This window comes from Rhodofomes roseus, assembly GCF_022264815.1.
Source record: "Rhodofomes roseus strain CIRM-BRFM 1785 chromosome Unknown C8Q71scaffold_23, whole genome shotgun sequence".
Lineage (NCBI taxonomy): Eukaryota > Fungi > Basidiomycota > Agaricomycetes > Polyporales > Fomitopsidaceae > Rhodofomes > Rhodofomes roseus.
In genome coordinates, this window is record NW_025952979.1 from 370,641 (window position 1) to 386,191 (window position 15,551).

A 15,551-nucleotide genomic window follows, 5' to 3' on the forward strand; every position below is an offset into this window, starting at 1 on the left:
CAGCCGCTGTCTATTCTCGCGAGCAGTCCCCGTGGTGTTGTGATTCACGCAGTCGAACGGTCGTACTGCACGGTCGTGCGGCGTTCCGGCTAATATCACCACAGTCGCTCTTGCCGTTCACTCCCGGCATCTATGTTGTGCGGATTGACTGGTGTTCAGCAGTCAAGCGAGGTGCGTGCTTCGTATTCTGTTTGTGGGCTCTCGAACAGCTGACGATGTATTCTGAGCCGGCCATAGGGCATGGACATGATAGCCAGGTTCCAGGCAAGAACGAGGCGCGGCTCAGTGTGTCGATTGCCTGGAGGTGAGATGGGTACGTCCATGATCACGTTCGCAGCTGTTGGACTCACCGCATTGTTGAGGCTGTCCGCCCGTAAAGCGCTTCCTCGAGCTCGGAATGACGACGCTCTCAGAGGTGACATGCGATACATCGACCCGGATGTCATCTCATTGTCAACGGCGCCCGCGTTCGGTCTCGTTGATGAGGCTCAGCTGATTCCAACACTCCAGCGGCTCGGCCAGGAAAAGCTGCTGTGCTGCTTTGTTGCTTGCGCGGTAACAAAGATCGATGGACTGAGCGGTGTTGTGTAGCCTCTATTGTGTTGTTCGTCTGTTACAGGCGAGCATGTGCGGATCTTGAGAAGCTGTGCTCTCACCTCAACTCGTGTCAGAGAGCAATTGAAGCGAGGTGAGTAGTGGCTGATCTCACTCTGGGACAGAATCAATTGTTCCATTTAGCGTCATTGAGGGCATTGCCCTGTCGGCAGCCGACGTGCTAACTACTGTGTGCTACGTTCTCTCACCTGGCTCGTCTTCCTCCGTTTGTTGTACATGTCCGAGAATCAATGTAACATCAACAGTTGCATCTTGAGACCACACATTCAAGGGTCAGTTGAGATGCCTACTGTGATGTCTGAGGGTGAACAAGCATAGCCCATTGCATCAATGTCATAGTTCTAATCGTGGCCACAACCATATAAAGTGGCTTCTAGGGGATATGGGGCTACCCATCCCACTGTGACTCAGAGCTGCTTCAAGAATGGACAACAGTACTGCCAATGCTTTGCAAGAAATTGAAGCTCAGGCTAATGTGATGTGAGTATCTATCTCTCTGCTCTAGTATTTTATTGATGAGAACCATCACAAGTTTTGCTGAAAATTGTGCTTGGATTGCATCACTTTGTGAGTTCTGGAAGCTATCAATCCTTATGAGGAGCCTGACACAGATAGGCTTCTATATGTTTGACCTGTTCCTCACAATTGACCAACAAATTGCATTCATCTGGAGCCGCAGGTTTTCCATCCCTACACTACTCCTCTTGCTTCTGCACTTATCAAACATGCTGGCTATGATAACAATCATTGGAGTGGAATTTGTTTTGAACTGCAAGGTCTGTCCTGCAATCTTGTGTGGAACTGAGATCTGATGTGTAATATGGCAGAGGTCTGTCAGGGAAGCCCCAGAAAGATAAAATCACTGACATTGCTGTGTTGAAGTTTTTCAGCCTTGTATTATAGCTACCAGGGGAGTGCCATCATATGTAACATGGTCACAGCAGGTGATGCTCCTTGCACTAGTTCCCATTCATACACTGACATAATTAGTACTCTTCCCAGTTATTGCAGCCTTGCGCATCTATGCAATCAATGGGAGGCATTGGCTGATTCCCACAGTCATTTTGTTGCTGTTTACCTCATCAGTCCTTCAAAACACAGTGAGCATATATGCCCTATGATGTGTTGCATGGTATGATAGTTTTGACCTATAGCTTGAAATATGGGGTGCATATGCAGTCAGTAACCCACAAGTGGGGTGCTTCATGGCTCAAAAGCACGAGTCAACTCTTGACAAGTAGGCACACTTGAATACTGGTAGACAAATAACTTAATTGACACATAACTTCATCTCTTCACACAGCTGTGAGTTATCAATGTCTAACATGAGGCACCTGTGACTGATATTTTTCCCAAGTGGTTCTTTCTGCATCTATCAGTGCAGTGATAGCACAAGGAATAGTGTTCTTTGCAACCTGGCACTGCTCATTCACCACCATGAAGCTGGCTCGTGCTGCTGGTCAAGATGCCAAAATGACAACAATTCTCCTCCGTGATGGTGTGTCATGAACAACAATGCATATTTTCATAGGCTGACCCATGATATTGTTCTAGGATCCATACACTTTGGGTGAGGCTGAGCATATTCATTATTCCTTACCACACTCACTCTACCAAAACCTCAGGGCTCTACTATGTGTGAATGCCTTGCAAGCTGCAAGCCCATATACAGAGGTAAACAATTTTTGTTTCTCTTAGTCTACACTGCTGATGACCAACAATGCCAGCAACTTAGGGCATTTCAAGCTTTTCCTGGCAGGTATGCCCAAGTTTCAATGTCATGTCCCCATGTATTGATGGATTGTAGCCTTACAGCAGTGATCTTGTCCCGCTTCCTCCTGAACCTTCGTAGTGCAGCAAATCCTGTGGAGGGAACAAATTCAGCATCCATGTCGGAGCTCAATTTCTCAGGCCCACACTCTCTTGGTGGATCTATTGTTCTCCACAAGGAGCATGATGATGAGGAAATGGTAGAGGAAGAGTTCACAGATGGAGAGGCTGCCAAGGACACCCCAGATGGAGATGGACAAGGATATACTTCTGTCAGGATGTTTGAAGGTCCATGAGATTGTCATTCCACATATCTATTCTTGCACGCTATGTTTTTCATCACTGTACCCATAATTGGCAATGATGTCTATTGCCTGCCACTGGAATGGTTCCCTGTGCCTGAACTAGCCAAGATGAAGCATTGACTCAGGTCATTGTGATAGCATTGGCTAGGACAACACTGAGTACATAGACACTTACCACTGCAATATGTCATGTTCTGATTTGGTATCTTGCAGCATCTGTCGCAAAGATTATCCTATCCCTCAGTCTCTGTACGAAGTTGCCCGGCTGGACTACTACTCACCATTGATTCGGCCTTTCTCTCAACTATTCCGAGGATATAATCATTGCCGGAGCAATTGGGGTGCATGATCCTGCAGGCTGTGTCCTGATTGACTACGACATCTAGATGATGATGATGATGAATTCTAGGTTTATATACCGCAACAAGCAAACAATATCGTGCTAAGACGCGGTGGGCCCCGGCCCGCGCCGAACTACGACATCTAGCTCAGTCGTTGAAACACTATTGTAGTCACCTATCGAGCCTCACGTGCACACATGTGAGAGTACACTGATGGTTTGTGATCCTACGCCGGCTCAAGTATCACGACTCGCTGGTTCATGCGCACAATCGCGTCGTCATCACCATGGATGACTTCCGAAATACCATCCGGTCACTAGGTTTGAGTGCGAGCTGAATAGTAGCCTGTTGTAAGGAAACCAACATCGAGAATGTGTAAGACGTACCGATTGACCACGAGGAGGCGCCACCTTGGGGCCCTCCCCGAGGCCTACAGAGGTTCACCACTCTTCCCGAGGCCCCGAGCAACCCTGCACCAGCTCATACTGTCAATACAGGACCTATGCACATTGACTGTAGTCAAGCAGTGTGGGTCAATGCCGAAGCGCAAACCCCAACGAGAGTCAGACCTAGTACGTACGGTGTACACGATCTTCGCCTTTCGCCTCGTACGTGTACAACGTATCCGTCCTACATTCAATCGTCTGATACAACCATAACCTTCTTCCCTGTGTTTGTACCTTTCTGCACGGAGACAATTGCCTCCCCAGCCGCTTCGAGCCCCAGTGATCTGTCCTCCGTGTACTTGATCTGACCCGACGCCACCATTTGCGGTATCTCATCGTAGAAACGCCCGAGGTACTAGTGCGCATAACATGGAAGTCCGAGGAGAGAGTGTAGTAGATCAGCACATGCAGGAGAAATGGACAAGAATGTCAGCATTGTCCAGACGATGCAACTAGAGCACAAGAAGTACCTTGTTGTGCAGACTCAGGACGATGAATCCGCTCAGCTTGAACTCTCTCGTGACAATGAGCTGTACGTTCTTCAGCATGTACGGCTCCGAGTTGTATGCGCTGATCATGCCACATTCCTGAAAGATCGCCAAGTCAGAACGTGCGAGGAAAGCTCCGCAGATGAAAAGCAGATGAAAAAACCCACGATGAATCGTGCATGACGGTGGGCTGCGCCGAGTGCCGCGTCGAGCGTGGGTCCGCCTACGTTGTCCCAGTATCTGATCCGGCGTCACCTGTCAGAAGGCTGCCGCACATACTATGCCATAGGTGAAGAAGCAAATCACGTACATATCGATGCCGCCCTCACGCTCCAGCATCGCCTTTGTATCGTTCGTCTTGTAGTTGAAAGCGACATCCGCGCCGAGCGACTTCACAAACGCAACCTTCTCATCGGAGCCCGCACTCGCGATTACCTTGAGGCCTTCCGCCTTTGCGAGCTGTACGACCGTCCTGTGTACGGTGATAACCAAATCAATTCACTGCAGCTATAACATAGAGGAAGAACGAATGCTTGAATACTAACGCGCCGACAGGGCCTGCAGCGGCAGTCACGAAGACAGTCTCGCCGGGTTTGGCGTGCGAGTATTCGTTCCAGGCATGATGTGCGGTTTGACCTGTATGAGATAGGTCGATCAGTACGTGATGTCCTTCCGCGCATTACGATACAAAAGATGACGAAAGCGCAACGGAATGTGGACTCGCATTGGGCCTTTATCGATTCCACATACAGAAGCACGAGCCTCGGCAGCATGGTGCGCCGCGTACTATGAAGCCTTACCATGTACAAGCAGCCATCACGTACCAACGTCTACGTCACCGCGCATACACCAGCCCTAAGATACCTAAAGGGCAGCCCACTCACCAGGCATGCCGCAAACGCCGAGATACGCACTCCACGGCAACCCCTCCTTGTTTTCCAGCACGCGGAAGATGTCGCGGCCGAGCTCAGCGGGGTCGGAGAGCACCACGTACTCTTGGAACGGGAGGTGGCCGTAGACGTGGTCGCCAGCCTTGATGGCGGGATGCTCGGAGCGGAGGACGCGTGCGACGGCGTAGTTGTTCAGCCTGCGGATCCGTCAGCAAAAGGAGACACACGGAATGCGTGTGTCGCGAACTCACGGCTGTCCTACGAAGAACGGGGGCTGATAGGCATCATGATGAACGGCGAAGCATGTATATGCCCATTAGGACAGACTTACTGCGTAGCTTTTGATACTTGGGTCGCGCATCCGGCCGCGCATAAACGGGTCGATGCTCAGCACGAGCGTCTTGACGAGAAATCCGCCGTTCAGCGGCACGGTGTCAGGGTCAATCGTCTGGGAGTCGTCGTAGACTGTTGTCTTGCCCGGCTCGGGGAAGGCATTGGGTGCGGGAATCGCGTTGAAGATAGCGCGTGCGTTGCGAACGGGGGCCATCGCTGTGTATGCGTGCGTCGAGTAAGTGAAGTGGTATGGAAGACAAGGGGTGTAGGCATGATGGCTTATATACGTGGAACCGGCAAGGCCGATCAGCGTGTGACTCTTGCTGGGGAATCGGGGAGACGCGACTGAAGAGACAGACGGATCGGCGTTCTAACTGCGCACTGTTCGACGCATATTGAGGCGCCGTCGCAATGTACATAGAGCAAGTTTGGCTCACCATGCTGTAAGGGTGGCGTAGGCGCCGGGATACATCGCACGAGCGCTCGACGCTCATACGAATAGCGTTTTTTTTTCGTTTCTGTTGCTCTTGCTTCCTGTTCTCTTTCTAGACTCACCGTTGACTCGATATACACTCTTCCTGGATTCGTACATGCCGTACTCGGAGTAGCGTCGGAGTGATTATCTGTGCCACCGCCACCACTCAGCCTTGACTGATCTCATTGACATATCGTCCACGAGTCTCCGAGTGGTTTAGACTATAAACAACGTACGTAAGTACCTCGGAATGGAGGCACAAGATTAGAAAAGAGGACCTTGCCTACTCACCGCTCTGTCCGACTGATGACTTCGCCGTATGTTTCATCGGACCTCGCCCTCGCCGACCCCGAGCCTGATTTCTTACACATGCCCGAGCAGCTCGGTCATCCATACCTGCCGTGCCTTCTACGTCCGCGTTGGCCGTTCCCTCCACTACGGACGACAATGTTTGAGGTGTGCCGCGCCTTCACAATCCCGAATCCTTGATCAGTGCTCCTCCTCGATTGACTCCGTAGGCGGCCAACCAAGCTTGCGACCACTCGATCGCCCTGGAAGTGCCTCGGTCACCTCGCGGCCTTCGGTCTATGGATTGACGCGTGAGGCGCACAATGATATCTTGTCGGTATACATCGCCAGCCGACTCTCTGATCGCATATTTGTTCGCTCGCCAGGACGCGCGATCAATCTCTGAGTGACACGGTTATCTTGGACGCCTATTCAGTGTGCCAACCTACCGCGACGCGCGTCGACGGGGAGCCACCTGGCAATGAATAGCACAAACGGGATGTCAGTATGTAACTGCGAACGCGGGACCAGAGCACACCCACTTCAATACCCCGCCTACTTCGCCATGTTTGTAAGCTATGGGATATCACGGACCCAGCTCGCGACAGACGACGTCTGGTGACCACTGGGTCACCCTTGCATCGATTATGGTGTGGAGATGTGGGCATTGCTACAGCACCTCTAGCAAGCGATGGGTGAACATGGTCAGTCATGGCGACGTAGATGTGTGACACGCGGAAGTGAAACTGACCTTATTATTAGGACGCTTTACCGACCGACTTCTACCTGAAGCCCCGACGTCTGGTCGGAAACCAAGGGTATCGTGTGCCAGGATCGCGCTCTGTATAAGATTGAAGTATAAGACTAGAACGACGGGACTGAATTTCTCGGAGCGCCCATATCGCAAGGTGAGTTCCGCTGCAGCGGGCACTTCGGAATGCTGGGAAGTGCAATCCGCGTACGTACGTAGCTGGTATTCTGACTCTGGAGCTGATGGCTGCCGCATGTGGGATCCGTTCTGCCTCCTTGAAAGCTGATAGGCGTATTCGGTGATCCACAGTCCGAAGGGCGTATGCTCACTGATCCTACACGGTTATATTGGTCGTTGTGTCGCTAGATCTGTCAGTGCGCTGCTTTGCCCTGGTGCACGACTAAGGATCCGTCGACCCTACGGCCAATATTATTGGCACGTTTGAATCAAGAGATCCAGAGGTCACGCGTCACGGTCATACATACAGCCAGAGCCGGGGTGGTCTTCACTAAGACGTTAATTCTATCATGCTAGGATCGCGCATATACGTCTCAACAAGGACTATAGGCATCTCTGGCAGCAAGACGTACCGGTCAGACCCGCAGCGGCTGCGCTATGCTCTCCTGGTGGGTACTGATCCGTCGAGGTTTTCTGTCTGCGTCGTCGTCGGCGTGACACATTGTACAGACTCTGTGACCAATGTCGGTCGGGCCCAACATTATCTTGACGAAAGTAACTGCAGCTACTGGCGACCTGTTCGTCAAGCGGCGGCGCCGAAGAATTTTGGGTCAGTCAAGTGACGCGTATGCCTGTTCTTCACTCTGATCGGATACCTGCTTGAGGCGTAGAAATATTGATAGGGCTATTGTCGAGGCGGCGTATAGTGCACTCACGAATGCTAACTTGCAGTCGTCGCTGACGTGCCAGCGATGCTCAGGCTGCGAGCGTACCAGCGCATTACCGGATCTCATGATTGCGCACGGACTTGGTTCAACGTGAGTTGCCAGCAAGAACACTCTCGAAGTGACTCACTTCGATAGTACTCCCCTTGAGAACCCTCCGGCGAGCATGATGGTGGTAGTCACAAGTACGCGCGAGCGTGTGCGCGCGTGCCGTGCACATGTGTCATGATTCTGAGACGATGTCGCGAGTAGACTGGAGGTCTTTTGATACATGAGTATGCTTCAGAGACTAGTAAAGTTCGAATACGCGGATCGAGAAGTTTGAGCACTACATCCTGATTGAGAGCAAGAGACGCCCTGACGCGTCTGTGGCTGAAATTCGGCACCCTCCGATGCTCGCCGATCGGTGTGCACCTTCGTATGGTCGCATCATCATACTCAGAGCCTCTCTGATCAGCCCTCGTTGCTCTTTAGTACTCAGACGGCTCCTCCATAGGCCCTATCCATACACAGTCCCGATGTTTGAGCCGACTCGGACCTGCGCAAGAGACGTTCAAAGACATCCGGCTTCACAGTGCCCGCGCGGCGCGATACTCGTCTTTCCACTGAGACCAGACTTCACTATCGTCAGTAAGAGAGCTATGTGCGTTTTTCGTCTCTCAAATCTACGTCCGTTCTCTAGCTCAACCTCATTTTGATATCCAGCCTCGCTCGGATGCTATCTGACCCCGTAGAGGTGGTTGCGGTCATTCGCCGTTCGATGCGCTAAGTAACAGTACTGGTACTCACCGCATATCTCCACCTTCCGCAGGGGACCTGTCGTCGCGCCATCGATGCTGGACGCTAGTTTGAGCCAATACCGCAACACGGCTCGGACATGATGCATCATACTTCAATGGAGCTACTGCGCGCCGACGCACGTTCACTCCTGCTAGCGAGTACGGGAGAACATGCGTAGAGGCACACAGCACGCGAAGAAACGGTGGAGTGTCGCCAACGATCAGCAGTCGCAGCCCGGATGATTTCTTCATATGCGAAGCCGTGTACCACAGCTATGTACACTATCTGCGGAGACAGTGTCGCGAACCACTCAACCTGACGTTGTGCGCGGAGGGCGCGTGTTCCATGCGAACGCTCGCTAGTAGCGGCGGTTATGTATGGGGCAGGTCTTCTGTTTCGCGGAGTTCTGTCCGAGATAGTCGGGCGGCAACTGGTATGCGCACGTCCTATCCACATTCTGACATGAGTTCAGTTGAGCCTTGGAACGGACCGCAGAAGTTGAATCCACCACCCCATCGTCGCTGTCAGATATGGCGCGGAAATTGAATCCAGAACTCTCTAGTGAGTGCGATCCAACACACGTTTGGCACTCATACTGGACGTTAGTTCATTCACCTACTGCGTCGCATTGAGCGCCATGTCTATCTGTTGACGACCGAACCACACATCTCCTGATTCTTGAACATTAGCCCGAGCGCCGAACGTAGTCAAGGTGCTTCTATGAACGCCGACAGTAATCAGTCGCAGCCCCACATGTATCTCGTCAGGACCATGGAACATACAGGTTCACACGCAGTGTGCGATGCGCAACTTGGGGCTACTACGCGTGCGGCTAGTACGCCCGTGTGGTATGCGACAGAGGGCGCGATGATCCATAATGTGCGGATACGAGCTATACGGGGCGCGGTCGTCAGAGTCACTGCAACAATGGCATGAGCTGGTTTTAGAATTAACGCTGCCAATGAGATGTAGACTTCTTCTCGCCAAAACTGACGGGTGCGCGACGATACTTGGCGACCGTGTGAGGATCGGTTTTCTCGGGTTCGCGCCGCTGAGCTGTGATGAGCGAGTCTCTTTAAATCAACCCCAAGATCGTTTTTGATTACAAGAAATGTCCGCATGCGAATACAACAGCCAGGGTGACCTTACTGAGACGGTCCTTGCCAAGAATTCCGTACGTTATCGCGTTCAGCAGAATGAGATCGTGTAAGAGGTGCCGGTCGGGCAGGTAGAGGTGTCGCCACACCCGGTGCCTTCATTATCAGCAGTACACGACTGCGGGCCGGTCGAGCCTACGGACGAATCGTGTCAACAGGCTATATAGGGCGAGAGGTGCATGCAGTGATACGTACAGCCGGAGCCAGGAGTGATCGTCACCGGGAGATTGAACCCGTCGGTCGTGCTCGGGTTGAAGTAGTCGAGGCCGGCGTATCTACACACGTACTCAGCCCGTCAACTGCGTACTCATCAAATGGACACGCACCCATCCAGAGTGAACTGGGCGAGCGTCGGGCCCGCAGCAGCGGGACCCGTGCAGTTCTCCCCGCCGGGGCACGAGCCCGTCAAGCAGTTCCCGTCCGCGTCACAGCCCGTGCGGCCCCAGATACGTCCCGAGTACGTCGGGTCGAGCGTGACGTTCGCGGAGGCACCGGAATCAAGGGGGAAGCCACCGGTTGTGGAGCCATCAGAGGCGTTGACGGCGGGGTAGAACGCGGGGTCGACTTGGTACGTGCAGTTGTTCGTAAGCGTGACGTTAGTCCTGGAGCGATGTTAGACGGAAGTGAAGGACTAGACGGTGCTGCACCTACTGAGCGTACGCAGTCGCCGCAAGGGCGCCGAGAGCGATGATGGCACGAGCGAACATGGTAGAGGAGTAGGCCGGATGTGCTGGGTTGAGGACTCGATGAGCAGACGCAACTGGCTGGGAGGTCCTCGACGCTGCTCACCTCATTTATAGCCTTTCCCTTCGATTCCATTCCGACGTCTGGAGCGCATGATGGGACACCCTCGCCGTGGAGGTGTCAAGATGTGAGGTCATTACGCCAGCTATCCAGGGACTCCTGGCAGGCAATTCCGATATCAGAGCCTGTGCGAGGGCGAGGGTCCGCGTTCTTTACGAGAGGGGCACCGTGCAGACGGTCTGGAGGCCCCGCTCTGGGCGGTCCTGTGAGCGGTCACGGACGGATGTTGGACGGCCTGTATCATCGACGGTCATGAGTGCCCGGGAATGATGCTTGCATTTCGGCCTTATGTGACAGGAAGTCGATTAGAAGTATGTTTGAGTTCAACAGCATGGAGAGTAGAGAGCACAGTAGGAGTCGAACGCGTCGGAAGCGTGCACGCTACGAGACCCACTCGGTTGGTACAGGTTTGGTACAGGTCCAAGTACTAAGTACTGGTACAAGCCCGACGATAGGCGCCTCGTGATGGTACTGACGCTGCATAGGCGCTCATCCTTCTCTCCCTTCTCTTCCACCTCCTCCAGAGCGTCAACGTCTCAACGATCTCAACCCCCCTTCATTTTCACCGAGCGGCACTAGGTTTCGATGTATGTACAGTACAAGTACGCGCCCACAAGGAGAAGTCGTGCGGAGGGGTGGTGCACCTGTCGGTACCACTCTTACGTATGCCTCAGCATCCGCGCGCCTCAAGTTCGCATTGGCAAGCCAGACGACTGCCCTACATGGGACCATATGGTACGTATGCGCGCACCGGAGTGGAGGAGTGATGACTACGTGGCAATGGTCCCCGCGGGACGGTTACAAAAGCGGTCTTTGGGTTTGGTCTGCGAAGATTGGTCACGGTGTTACTCGTTGTTCACGGTCGCTCACGGTCGCTCCTGGACGGGGAGGCTGGTCTGGAGTTCCCAGCCTGTCTTCCTTCATGACGGTAGCCAGCGCGGCGCGACATACATACTTGAAACAGCACCGAATGCTCACCTGCCATATCACAGACGCCGATGTACGCGCTATAGCTACACGGGAGATGCTCCGTGCGCACGCCGACTGCAGACAGCAGTGGTGGACGCGGTCTATCTATGTCTGGCGGGCTGTATTCAGGCTGTCGGGCGACATCGCGAACGTCAACAAACGCGCGCCGTGGTACGTGCTTGTGCTTGCTGTGACTATTCTCGTGGCGCGCCAGGGCGTCGGCGCAGAACGCGCGTTTCTAAAGGAGGAGGCGGACGCCCAGATGGGCATGTGGTCGCCGACACGGTCGGGTGCGCTCAGCGCTGACAGTGGGTTCTGCTTGTAGAGGACGTGCTCCACCGCGCGATACCCCAGTCTGCTGCTTTAACCGCGCGATGAGCGCATATATGCGCGCGCTGGTACTCATAATGCATAATGCTCATATGGCCGCACATTTAGACTGATGCGATGCTGGATGCGAGGTCTCGGAGAAGGTGTTGAGCGCGAGGACGGCGGTCGGGGCGGGATGGTATTGGAGAGCCCGCAGACGTCGCGTGTTGGTCATTGTGTGCAGATGAACCGAGTAGGACACGGATGAGCGATTGGACGAGTACGGCGGACCGCATCAGTGAGATGCATGTATGGTGTCTGCACCGATGCTTGACGCGCCTGTGCGGGATTACGAACGTTGAGGCCGAGGTCCGGGTCAAGTCTTCGCGTAGGCAGGGTGACCTACTAGTATGAGGTACGCACGTGGGCCATTTATAGGGATGTACTTTCATGCTTATGTCATTCCCCAGGACTTCGGCCAAGGCAGTCTTTCCCTTCGAAGTCTGGACTAGCTGTGATGGCTGGTGCAGGAGCAATACAGTGGCGCAGAACATGCGATCGAGCGAGAACGTGCTCGAATACTTCAAGTTCTTAAACCGTCACGCCTACACTAGCGCCTCCGACGCCGCTGAGATCAATGGATATGCGATCAGCGGCGATATGGTGGATATATGTGCATTGGTCAGTACAACGCTTAACCCATGCATTGTTACGAATACTGTTAACCACCAGAAGTTTCTAGGAGATCCATAGCGTGACGGGTAGGACTCAGGAGACGGAGCCTGATGCCCTTGTGCGACAATGATGTCGGGCACTCAGATGTCACCCAGAGTTCGAGCTAGTGCTCGCGCGCGCCAGGCTTTACCGCAGTGACAGGGTCGACTCGACCATGAACCAACGTGCTTCCACCTTCAATACCATCGGCTTTGAGTTACTCGTTGCACGCGCTAAGTCATTTCATTACCCGACTCCCTGAAAGCATTGTCGCTACGCTTCCTGACCATTCTTAAAACTTGCGTGGTTTATTCGACGACGTACCTTCGAGGCTATGAGAACGCGGCAACGCACAAGCTCACTCGTAGTAAACCTTGAAGGCCACCAAATGATATATGCCACTTGATGCTGCTTATAGTCGAGGCTGGTGTAGTCGCTCCATTAACAATAGTGAGTATTCCTATGTAGCGTCTAGGACCCGTAATTAGGTCTGACAGCTTCACCCGACAGTGGCCCTCTTCCAGAGCTTAAACTCAAACCAGTAGCGCGGTGAAGAATGATGGCACGTATTTCATCGGTACGTTGAAACTCGATCCTGTCATGACCTAACGCGCGACGGAAGCTCCGGGTTCTTTCGATCAGGACCAAGTGCGGCCAGATAATCGTGATGCTTTGCAAGGCTGACATTGCTCTTAGATGATGATGCATCGACAGAGCTGCGTAGGCAATGGCCGCATTTTGCACTACGGTGAGCGAACACTTGCTGCGACGCTCAGCGGTGTCCTGATATATCCTTCACGGACAGGATGGGCTAGCCGATCGGGGAGACATTTTTTGTTGCTAGCATGTCAGCTGCCATATACGACAACACTGCCTTTGGGAGCTAGGGGAGATGTCTTCAGGAAAGTCATACTCTCCGGTTCTTCTATGGTATGCTGCGCTGTTCACGCCACTGCTGTGTCAGTGGTACATACGCAGAGAACTCATGGGCTCAAAGCACCGCGTACTTTCCTCGAATTCCCGGCCAAGGGCCGCTCGTTCCACCGCCTGCCGCTCGTCAAACATATGCACGTTGGTCTATGCGCCGCGTCGGCGACAGAGCCAGACCTGAATCGGCACTACACCCACCCTCGATTTTCAAACGCGCTGTCAGTGTATGTCGCGCTCATCGTCCTAGCCCTGCCCGTGTGGCCTTTCCCCTCGTCAGGTGTACAGAAGGCGGCGAGTGGATGCCTACGGAGTGTGACGTGAATGGGACGAGGCGCTGCTGTGTTGAGTATAAGAGCAGAGCTCGCTGAACGATATTGAGCAAGCTAACTCAGCTTACCGGTCGACATCGAGAACCAAGTCAGACAAACCTTCGACACCATGATTGGAATCGCGACTGTCATCCTCGGCGTCTTCACCGCCTTGTCCTCTGCGTAAGTCGCTGTTGACTTTCGATGTCTCGTCTCCACCACTGACCGTTTCACTGTAGCTCCTTTGTCACCCTCAACAACAACTGCGGGTACCAGGTCGACGCGGCGTTCAACCCCACCGTCGAGTTCAACCAGAGCCAGACGGGTGGTTTCGCCCTGACCTCTGTGCACCCCTCCGCCACGGTCCTCCTTGCGAATGACTACAACGGTCAGATCTGGGGCCGCACGGGCTGTGACGCAAATGGCAACTGCGCGACAGGCCAGTGCCCTGGCGGCGAGAGCTGCACGGGTCCGACGACAGGGACGGCTACCATCGCGCAGTTCGCTTTAAACGTGTGCGTTCCAGTCTCTAGTCTCTAGTCCGCTTGATCGTGACTCAGGTGTCGACCTACAGGACTAACGGCCAGGACTCGTTTGGAGTGAGCGAAGCCGACGGATTCAACATCCCGGTGACCATCACACCTGGCCCCGGATGTACGTACTCGGCTTGCAATATCCGCCTTGGTCGCGAACAGCGTACTGACTGTATGCGCTTGATATATAGGCAGTGTCGGTGCAGTAGAGTGCACTGGTCCGGACAACGAGGGCGACGGCTGCGGCGAAACTTTCCAATGCACCACTACCACGGCATACACCTTGACATTCTGTTAAGCTCGCAATGGGCCCGGCGTATTGCTGCAACCCTTACTGAACAATCGATCATGTATTGTCAGCGACATCAAATGCCATAAGGACTTGTTCGGAGACTTGCACGAGGCTATGCAATGATAGAAGTAACATGAACCGGAAGCACGATGCTTACGACCTACTCTTTAGCAACCACGGTGACGTTTTTCCCTTTGTTCCTCCCCATCCGCACGTCCAATAACGCACCACCCACGCTTCCCAGTCCATTACTAACGTCCTCCTTTGACCTGGGCATCTCGTAGAACTGTTCTCCGCACTTCTGGTGGACATCCATGACGGTGAATCCGTACAGTGTTAGACTCTTGGTGAAGACGAGGGGCAGGTTACTCATAGCATAGCCATCGACCTTCTTGTACGCGGACTGGAGCGCAATCAGTCGATGCGCAAACCCACAAACGGTGACCTACAATAAGATGTGCATGCCATGCTGCGGCCTCGAGAGCAGCGTTCAATCTCCCGCCTTCGACGTCGTCGCAGTATCTACAAACTATAAAACATGTACAAGGTACGTGCCAGCTGCAGGTTGGGATCTAGTTGAGCGCCTACATACCTAGATCGTACTAGTCTAGAGCGCCTATGTCACATGCGCTGTACAATTCGTACCTGTTCGTCCTACGTACCGTTTCTGTCGCTCAAGTCTCGGTGAGATGCTCAATGCACAGTACTTTGGCTCGGTACTGGGCGCAGTTCTACACTCTATAGAACAAGAAATATAAGCTATGAGTTTGCGTGGAAGGCAGAGCTCGTCGCGACGAGCGCATGTTCGTTGCGTTCCGAGGACAGACCGACGGATGGACTCGACGGGAGGGACTATGGATGAGGTGCGTAGCGTCGAGGCTTTTAATGATTACATTTGTTCACCATCTCGGCTGGCTACACTCCAGTCGTGAACATGCCCGCCTGTATCATCATCTTTGCCGTCGTCAGGCCTCAGGCTCGTCTTCACCCTTGTGGCAACCGCATATGCTCGATGAGTACAACACATGCACACGCATCTCTCCTTCTATGTATGTCGCCCACTACCCGTACAACGCCGGTCAAGACAACGCATACCGAATGAATTAATGTGCTATACCATGGCTACTATTTCCACGGCTCCTCGACCGGTG

General features: G+C 53.4%; 6 protein-coding genes across 6 annotated transcripts; 4 read left to right on the plus strand and 2 right to left on the minus strand.

Moving 5' to 3' along the window:
* The first annotated feature begins 1,655 nt into the window (after nt 1–1,655).
* C8Q71DRAFT_279368 (uncharacterized protein) lies at nt 1,656–2,734 on the plus strand. Its single transcript, XM_047917478.1, has 7 exons — nt 1,656–1,715; nt 1,770–1,852; nt 1,973–2,113; nt 2,170–2,185; nt 2,241–2,289; nt 2,343–2,374; nt 2,423–2,734. Exons 2-7 carry the CDS (start codon nt 1,789–1,791, stop codon nt 2,679–2,681), a joined length of 561 nt encoding a protein of 186 aa, XP_047775092.1. The 5' UTR covers nt 1,656–1,715; nt 1,770–1,788; the 3' UTR covers nt 2,682–2,734.
* Nucleotides 2,735–3,667: 933 nt separating this feature from the next.
* On the minus strand, nt 3,668–5,402 carry C8Q71DRAFT_714601 (NAD-P-binding protein; the record flags this gene model as incomplete). Its single annotated transcript, XM_047920982.1, has 8 exons — nt 3,668–3,832; nt 3,948–4,064; nt 4,133–4,205; nt 4,276–4,437; nt 4,511–4,601; nt 4,850–5,052; nt 5,107–5,129; nt 5,187–5,402. The coding sequence occupies 8 exons, from the start codon at nt 5,400–5,402 to the stop codon at nt 3,668–3,670; spliced, it is 1,050 nt and encodes a 349-aa protein (XP_047775093.1).
* A 4,034-nt stretch (nt 5,403–9,436) lies between these two features.
* C8Q71DRAFT_779563 (Osmotin thaumatin-like protein) lies at nt 9,437–10,329 on the minus strand. The gene is made up of 4 exons (XM_047924811.1): nt 10,193–10,329; nt 9,868–10,143; nt 9,737–9,816; nt 9,437–9,676 (listed from the first exon to the last, which is right to left on the minus strand). Exons 1-4 carry the CDS (start codon nt 10,246–10,248, stop codon nt 9,573–9,575), a joined length of 516 nt encoding a protein of 171 aa, XP_047775094.1. The 5' UTR covers nt 10,249–10,329; the 3' UTR covers nt 9,437–9,572.
* Nucleotides 10,330–10,839: 510 nt separating this feature from the next.
* On the plus strand, nt 10,840–11,836 carry C8Q71DRAFT_279509 (uncharacterized protein). Its single transcript, XM_047917480.1, has one exon. It carries the CDS (start codon nt 10,935–10,937, stop codon nt 11,637–11,639), a length of 705 nt encoding a protein of 234 aa, XP_047775095.1. The 5' UTR covers nt 10,840–10,934; the 3' UTR covers nt 11,640–11,836.
* Nucleotides 11,837–12,631: 795 nt separating this feature from the next.
* Nucleotides 12,632–13,906, plus strand: C8Q71DRAFT_279517 (uncharacterized protein). Its single transcript, XM_047917481.1, has 6 exons — nt 12,632–12,787; nt 12,848–12,914; nt 12,980–12,985; nt 13,034–13,085; nt 13,143–13,758; nt 13,815–13,906. The coding sequence occupies exons 2-5, from the start codon at nt 12,894–12,896 to the stop codon at nt 13,586–13,588; spliced, it is 525 nt and encodes a 174-aa protein (XP_047775096.1). The 5' UTR covers nt 12,632–12,787; nt 12,848–12,893; the 3' UTR covers nt 13,589–13,758; nt 13,815–13,906.
* C8Q71DRAFT_279494 (Osmotin thaumatin-like protein) lies at nt 13,438–14,483 on the plus strand. The gene is made up of 4 exons (XM_047917479.1): nt 13,438–13,758; nt 13,815–14,090; nt 14,150–14,229; nt 14,300–14,483. Exons 1-4 carry the CDS (start codon nt 13,706–13,708, stop codon nt 14,404–14,406), a joined length of 516 nt encoding a protein of 171 aa, XP_047775097.1. The 5' UTR covers nt 13,438–13,705; the 3' UTR covers nt 14,407–14,483.
* The last annotated feature ends 1,068 nt before the right edge of the window (nt 14,484–15,551 follow it).